At 40.3% G+C, this 9,050-nt stretch overlaps 1 protein-coding gene across 1 annotated transcript; it reads left to right on the top strand.

Annotated features, from left to right (window-relative positions):
* The first annotated feature begins 7,845 nt into the window (after positions 1-7,845).
* LOC149298370 (G0/G1 switch protein 2-like) lies at positions 7,846-8,151 on the top strand. The gene has a single exon (XM_089487558.1). It carries the CDS (start codon positions 7,846-7,848, stop codon positions 8,149-8,151), a length of 306 nt encoding a protein of 101 aa, XP_089343684.1.
* The last annotated feature ends 899 nt before the right edge of the window (positions 8,152-9,050 follow it).

Genomic DNA, 9,050 nt, shown 5'->3' with positions numbered 1-9,050 from the left:
AGCGACAATGAGAAAAGGAGATCAAAGAGAAGAGGAAGATATAAAGAGAAAGAAGAGAGATAAAAAGAAAGGTGAGCGATAAAGAGAAAAGGCTCAAACACATCTGCTGCAAAGCAAGAAGCTGCAGTTAGGGAGCGGGTGCAAATGTATAGAGATGATTCTGATGAATCCCTTTAGGCATTTGCATGCAAAAAAATGAAGGATTGTGCTTTAAGATGCATACAATGGCGGGAGTGTACCTTTAAGGAAAATAGCGCTTGTGCCATATGTATAAGCCAGAATTACTACCCTTAACATGTAAATCTGTTATGGATGCAGTACCGTCACTACTATCCGGGCAAGATATAGTATACTTCCATATGGAAAAGGCAACCAGTTCATGGAATAGTAATTTAATTTAAGCGCTCTACGGATATCCACGTTGCAGAAGAAGGTCGCTGATCATGAATGCTCCAGTGTTTTATGATGGATTATAAACGACATAGTGCTAATCATGCATTCATTTATCATCAACAGTAAATTCCATATGTGATTATCACTAGTTATAATGTCTAGGTACTTATCAGATACTACACACATGTGCACTTTTATACCTTTCCCTGCCTACTAGATCACGCCACCATAAGCAGAATTAACCATTCGGTATGATTTGCTGGTGTGCATATGCAGAAGCGCATACACGATAGATAGCACATTGTAAAGTAAGTTCAATAGTTACATCGGGGATTATATGTGAAACATTTTTTCTGTTGTAATCTTATCACCATAGCAACCAACAGAATCAGCAGCAACATTTCATTGGTTGCTATGGTGATAAGACTTTTTTTGTCACCCTCATTTTGTTTAAATTTGGAATAACTGTAATGTTAGAGACAAACTACTTCAAAATATAATGACAATAAGATGTTACCAGATTCCAGTAAGGTAGTCAGTGTGCACTTTTTGAGCAGGAGAAAAGCAGAAATATATTAATGGCAGGTTTGATATCAGCTGTATATATGTCAATACACTGGTAGTTTCCTGTGTGGACTTTTTCCTTTAAATGGGGGGTTTTCCCGCTTCCATCAGCGGGAACGCCCCTGACGTCAGCGGGAACTCCCACTGACATCAGCGGGACCGCCCACCGACATCAGCGGGACTGCGCGTCGACGTCAGTGTGCAGTCCTGGCCGCATCCCGCAAGGGAAGGCTCCGGGTAGCTGCAGCCGAGAAGTTCCCAGGTATGGTCATGACCCTTTTTCTCCAGAGGAGCACCTTTACTCTGAGAGCCGGAGCGGCTCCCCTTCTTGTAGCCTGTTTTCGCTGCAATGAAAGGGGCAACAACAGCCATAAATGTCCTGTTAGACCGCTTGGTTTCTGTTACACTATATAAGCGGAATCATCTGCTTTTTCATTGTCGTTCTTTTGCTGGCAGCGTATTTGAAAATATTATCATCTGTCAACCCAGGAAAGGCAATGCATTAACGATTTATATATTATAATCATATAATCATGGAATGGCACATTGTACAAATGAGATTTCAGTTCCCATGCATTGTATTCTGTAATTCATACAAGAATGAAAATACGTATTAGCTACACTATTACCGTATTTGCTCGATTATAAGACGACCCTGATTATCAGACGACCCCCCAAAATCAAAATATTAATTTAGGAAAAAAACAAAAAGCCTGAATATAAGACTACCCTATAGGAAAAACGTTTTACTAGTAAATATTAATTAATGTAAAAAAAATTTCATATTTAATAAAAGCTATGATTGAGAAAAATATATATTTTTTATTTCCTTTTAAAAAAGGAAACCTGCCCCCCCCAGTTATGCACATCTGCCCCGAGGCTTGCCACTCTGCCCCCAGAAATGCCTTATACCCCCTATTTGCCACTCTGCCCCTTGATGTGCCTTTTAACCCTCTATATGCCACTCTGCCTCCAGAAATGTCTTCTACCCTCCTATATGCCACTGTGCCCCATGATATGCCTTTTAACCCCCTATATGCCCCTCTGCCCCATGATATGCCTTATACCACTATATGCCACTCTGGCATATAGGGGGTTAAAAGGCATCTCATGGGGCTGAGTGGCATATAGGGGGTTAAAATGCATATCATGGGGCTGAGTGGCATATAGGGGGTTAAAATGCATTTCTGGAGGTATATATATATATATATATATATATATATATATATATATATAACTGCTAACAGCAATCACACTCCTATCAAGCCAAGGCAGCCAGTACATGCTGGAACCTGGGGATGATAGTAGTGTGATTACAGCCTCCCTATGCCATGCTACCACCACCACCCCCCTTACACATCCATGCTATCACACACACACACTCATTCACAAACATTTAAATACTCATTCATTCCATTAATCACACATACTTCACACATTAATCACAAAAACCCTCCCCCACCCCCTTACCTAAACTGCAGATCTCTCACTCACAGACTTCTGCAGGGGCCCGGCTGTGCGAGCAACTTCTCTGGCCCCGCCCCCAGAGGAAGGAGGGAGGAGGCAGAGTTATGTGAGGACTGTGCTAGCTTCCTGTTCTCCTGCAGCTAGTAGGAGCGACCGCTGCTCGCGACCAAAGCCCGGTAAGCAGCCTGGCCCCAGCAGAATGAGGTCTGATTAGAAGACGACCTAGATTATAAGACGAGGGGTATTTTTCAGAGCATTTGCTCTGGAAAAAACCTCGTCTTATAATCGAGCAAATACGGTATATTTTTACATTATTTGCATTACTATTGTTACCAGAGTAAATCTTCATATTCACCAACCTATTACCGTATTTGCTCGATTATAAGACAAGGTTTTTTCAGAGCAAAAGCTCGGAAAAACACCCATCATCTTATATTCGAGGTTGTCTTATAATCAGACCTCAAATAGAGGTCTGAGTACAAGACTAAGATACAGATCCCCGCAGCGCTGCAGGGGACCTGGATCCTCCTCTCTGGCAGCCGGTAGACGTCAGCGCGATGCGTGCAGACAACCTCCGCTGCTGCTGCTGGCACTTCGCCGGGGCTTCTATGATGGAGCACCACTAGACACCAGGGAATCTGAAGCACAGAGGGCAAGTGGCATATAGGGGATTAAAAGGCATATCAGGGAGGCATAGTGGCATATGGGGGGTATAAGGCATATCTGTGCATAACTGGGGGCAGGTTGGCAAATAAAAGGAAATAAAAACAAAAAAAAAACATTTTTCTCAATCATAGTTTTTATTAAATATGAAAAAATAGTTTACCCTGAATTAATATTTACTAATAAAACTTTTTTCTTTTAGGGTAGTCTTATATTTAGGCGTTTTCTTTTTTTCCTAAATTAATATTCAAATTTTGGGGGGGGCTGTCTTATAATCGAGCAAATACGGTATTTTCATATTTTGTACCCAGTGTATTTAGGTAAAATCACACAGACATTTACTGCCGTTTCAACACACATTATTGCTTTCAAGCTACTTGATACCCCGTGGCTCCCTTTGTGCCATACACTATGATCTTTGTAAGCAGGAGAGATCTTTGTGGTACAGAACTAAACAAAGAGTTAAGTCTGTCATGCTTCTGGTATGTAAGCGAGGGAGGTTCAGTGTACTAAAGGCAGCCTGAATATTTCCTGATTCAACCAGAGACAGAGGTTAGTGGGTTCAGTGCTGTCTGATGCAACCCACTGGAGCATCTGCTGATGCAATATTAACACCAGATGAAATAGACCAGGGCTGTTTTATTCCATCCGATTTAAAAATAAAACGGTTACAACACGTGAATCATTAAGAAATCATTTTACAAAAAAGATACCCGGGTGATATGATGATAGTCCAGCAATGATCCTCTTGGGTGCCCATATAGTGTGCCAGGAACGCAATTCAATGTGTGCTAAACGTGGGAAAGGTGGCAGCCTCGGGTAAGCCACTGTGCCAGAAACGTTGGGCGACACCTCGTCTATGCCATTGGTATTTGTCTTTTGGGACGACTTGTTATATACTAAGTATTTTCAGCATCCTAATTGTCCTACGTGTATGGGGTTCTTATATTCTTTATTATTTATATTAAAGAAACTGTATATGTTACGGTCATTCCAATTATTTGTCCTGCTGCCCTTGGCGTAGTCGGCCTAGGCCAGAATACAACGCTGCATGCCATAAAAAACATGAGCTGTAGGAGTAAAAAAAAAAGGTAGACCTCTGATTATAACACAACAATGGCACACTTTTGTACTAGTTGCACGCAAAAATAAGTGTACATAGTGAATACATTTTTGCAAATCATTGTGGCAAAACAAGCAGGACTTTAATAGGGTCTTTAGGATTTTAAGAGAGAGAAAGAGAGAAAGAGTGATTTCTTGAGAAGGCAAGATGGGTAATTGCCCAGGAAGCAATCTACAAAAGGGGTGATACAACTGCTTTAGGTTTTTTGGTTTTTTTACCTACTTACACTCCTGGAAGTGCCCAGGTTGGGATCCCGCTGCCCTTTTTTGTGCACTTCAGCTAACTTCTTCATTGGGATTCAGGAGACTTTTCAATTCAGTTTCTTTGGTCCATAATGTTAAAATGAATCCAGTGAGTCACCCAGGCTAGAACCAGTACTGCTGGCTTCGCCAAAACTTTTCTTCCCTCCATATCTCCATTCTCTTTCTATGTTATTACATTACATTTTCTTTATAGAGTTACGATAGAGGAGGGTAAAAATGAAACATTAAAATTGAGACTATACAAATTGACAATAATACATGTTAAGATATGCTGATCCAGTTGGAGAAGTGGGCCCCGTCCTTACAAGTTTACAGTCGATCCAGTATTAATCTATTCCTTTCTTTCCAGATATCTCTCCCCTTCTACCCTTTTCCTGTTTTTCTTTCCTTCTATAATTTTCCCTCTATTCTCCTTTAATCCTCGCTTCCATCTCATATTTAAGGTCTTCTCTAAATGTTCCCCCCATTCGACCCATCGCCCCCCCCACATTTCAAAGCTCCTATCTCTCTCCGTTTTAATTTTTTAATGGCAGTTCAACGGTTAAACTGAAGTATTAATGGCACAGCTGCAGAGAGGAAGGGCTCTTGAATTACAGTAAATAATGTACAGTATAGCAGGGTTCAGAGAGTTCATAACGATCACGCCTAGAACAAAAAGAAAGAATCACTCAACAAACAAAGACATATATCGGGAATTTGGTGAACAAAAAGCTTTTATTTTTTTAGGTCAAAGAAAAGTATATTTGTTGATGGAGGAGATTATTTCATGGCAGTATATAACATAGCATTGTATGTATGAGTCTGTGTTCTTATTCTATTCTGGCAATAAATGCTGTATTATAATCAAGAAAAAAAATTTTTTTTTAGCTTTGCCCAAACAAAAGTTGCAGTCTAAGGCTGCGGCCTGCAGGGGGCGCTCTGTGGAACATGACCATGAGGAATGCTTTTTCAATGCCAGTTCTGTTGCTGGCTAGACATTATACAACAATGTCTAACCCCATTCCCATTAATCTTCTTAGGTAAGACTTACACGAGTTCCGGTTCACCTGTATATTTGATGAACGCGTGTGCAATACTTATGATATATTTTCACTTAATATATACGCTTACAGTGCAATAGCAATAGATAGGTTTCTGTTCGGCGTTGACATTGTATTTCTACTCTATCCAGGGAACATTTTTTCTATGGTTAACCGATTTGTTGCACTGAATCTAGAACATTTGCCAAAATGGTCCTTACTAGGTTAAAGGTTAAGTTAGTATGCCTCTAAGGTAGAATCGCTGATAGCAACAACAGCCCCTGCCTGCTTTGCACAATGGAGTCAGTACGAAAGCACTCATCCCTTTGACATGCTCCTCTCATCTAAAACATACCGCTCGGAAATGAAATTACTTACACTTCCAACATAAAACGTGACTTAGAATCACATAGTTTATTTTAAACTGGACCAAAATTAATACAATCTGCTAATAAAAATATGATCTGATTATAGTAATAATAATAACAACATAATTATATATATATATATATATATATATATATATATATATATATATATATATATATATATATATATATATATATATATATATATATATATATGGGTAAGCATGGTAGCAGACCTATACAAAAATATATATTGTGCTTACTTCTGTATCACTCCAAGAGACAGGAGCGGTTGCGACAATGTATTATCTTCTATAATACAAAGAGTTATTCAAAATATACAGTACACACAGAATAATACCTTTATTTTCTTTAAACGAAGCAGCAATAAACAGCGGTGGTGCTTCTCCTCTGATTTTGTATGCAAAACATAACACAAATAATTCTGACGTATTGCTCAAAGCATGTTTATGGTAAAAATAACAGCAGACACATTTATATATAATATCATATACGAGATGGTTTGTTTCATAGCTTTACAGAACGGCGCAAAAGCACAGAGCAGCTAGCCCCTTTAGTAGGGAAGGGGTTAAAAACTGCCCCACATTGTTAATGGTCCCACATTCCCTTTTAACTATTTCAGAGCAGCCGTCTGGTGCTTGGCACGCAAAATATTGCATTTTTAATTTCTATAGCGCCATCATATTCCGCAGCGCTGTACAAATCTCACAAACACAGGCTCCTAGACAAACGAAAAGATAATATAATATATATCATAATATATATAGTAGTATAATATACTACTGAAATATTAACAAAGAGAGAGCAAATATTAGGAATTATGGAAACAAGATTAAGAGGTTCATTTACATCAATGCGCCAAAAAAAAACAACAAGACCTAAGAACAAGTTGTTTTCTTCTTAAAGTGTCCGTCCCAGATAAGATGTTTAGGGTCAAGCAAATGACCCCGGTACGTTTACTACGTGACCACTGCAGTGTAGAGCATGGACACAATGGGAAATCCCAGCACCTCCCCCCACCGTGTCTTCCTATAATGAGAATGAATAGCTGCAGGAGAGGGGAGTGGGAGCATGCTGCGTGCATGCACACAGCCCGCCGACAAGCTAGCCCACAATACACGGCTGGCTACGAGCGCTCCGTGGCTGCCAAGTGCAGCGCGTGATCAGCACGTGCTCACAGCAGCGACCAGCCCCCCCTGGTGACGTCGCAAAGAGGGCAGGACTGAATGGCTTTAAAAGGAACCAGTGCGTCAACATGAAGACATTAGACAACTGACATTGCGGCTTTCGAGAACAGCACGTAGTAAGATCTACTCCCGACAGCGACAATTAAAAGGCTTGCTAGGTAAGCGTGCTTTTTGCTTGATGCGCTACCAGTGCATTGTTTGGCTATATAATGTATCACTGTTTGTGAGTTAATATGTACGCGTGCAATTTCCTTATTAATAAATGCATTTAGAGGTGGGCTATATACTAGGTATATCGTATCTTGCATGAATGGGTTATTAAATAGGCAACGATGGTAGATCGTTGTATGCCTTATGTGTTATGATATCCCGATGCTCCCGAGACGAATGTGTTCATCCTCTGTGCAGGATTTTAGGTAGTGTTCGTTGTCTGCTTGTTGGTTATTACCAAACATGTTACTCTGTTCATTTAACTTCACCCTCCTTCCCAATTCCTTAAACAATCAAAAGGAATTTTAGCTTAAAATGGCATTCTAGTCTTGTATGGATCTATATTTGGAACAGGGCTATCATGATCCTACATGCAATTTATTTTGTCCAACTTTCTGCTGCTGCCACGAATTGCCATTGTATCTGATGAAATGCCATGCAATGTGATAGTTATTGTATCTTGGTATTGACTCGCATAAAAACTTTGTTTGTGCTATGGAGAGCATTCAATTTAATTAGATTTTTCTTTCTTTTGGCAGCTTGCACACTTGACTCCATATCAGCAGCATGGAAACCATCCAAGAGCTAATTCCCTTTGCCAAAGAGATGCTCAGCCAGAAACCCAACAGGAAAATGGTGAAAATCTACGTGTTGGGCAGCGTGCTGGCCTTTTTTGGGGTGGTCATCGGACTGGTCGAAACAGTGTGCAGCCCATTTGCGGGTCGAGATAATGAAGAGGAAGAACAGAGGAGGTCTCCAGCCCCTCTGCCAGCACCAGTTCCAGTGCCAAAAAAGGAAGAAGTTATTCTGGAGAAAAGCAAACCACAAGCTCTTGGGGCAAGAAGTGTGGCTAACAGGGGACATGCATCATAGTCACTTGGACTTTGAAAATAGACTTGAACTGCAGAGTGTGATTTGCATTGCATGTGAAGAGAATGCAAGAGATTACCCATGTATGTGGCTGTGTAAAGCTGTTCCAGTGTTCTGGACTGATGTCTACTTATTGCTGCTGTGCGGCAGTGCAAATACTCCTGGGTTATACCCATGCAATGGTACGATGTGTGCCAGTCAACCATATTAACCCAAAAGTTTTTATAATGCAAATACCTATATTTTATGCCTTTTAAATAAATACTTTATTTTATTATACAAGATCTCTGCCTCTTTGATATTCCATAGTCGCTGGTTTACTGAGCCAAGCAGTCCACTATTCCTATAAGGTGTGTGAATTAAAGCCAATTAGCTTGACCTTGGTGGATTGTGATGAAATGTAATAAGCAATGGGTAGTCAACATTTGAACTGGATTTCTAAGCAAATGGTTATTCTAAGAAGTTTGGTAGATGTGATAAATCACAATGAATGTGTATGCATTGTATTGCTGTTGTATTTTTGGCCCTATGAGAAATGCCTCGTGCTTGAAGGGGAGATGCCACCAATAACTTGGATACTAAGCGATATACATGAACAAATCTGGTCACAGCCTGACTAGGAATCCAAATGACACGCTGATCTGAACCAATGAGCATTTTGGTTAAGTCACGTGCTGCTCTTAGGTTAAGTTCTTGGTAACTGTGCAAAGTGCCTGTAACCAGAGCTCATGAAATTGGTGACCATACCTGGGAATGCTTGAGTTGGACCAACAGTGTAAGGGCAAGTTTGCAGAGTCTCACAGTCTGGAGTGGAATTGCTCAGGTTACACTAATTCTGAAACCTCCTAACTGGTACTTTACTCACTGGTATATCACAGTAGGAATCCCTGCCTTTAACACAG

Source organism: Sceloporus occidentalis, unplaced genomic scaffold (assembly GCF_023333645.1).
Source record: "Sceloporus occidentalis isolate IW3139 unplaced genomic scaffold, rSceOcc1.0.p SCAF_33, whole genome shotgun sequence".
In the NCBI taxonomy this organism is placed as follows: Eukaryota; Metazoa; Chordata; class Lepidosauria; order Squamata; family Phrynosomatidae; genus Sceloporus; species Sceloporus occidentalis.
This window is presented reverse-complemented; position numbering and strand designations above follow the sequence as displayed.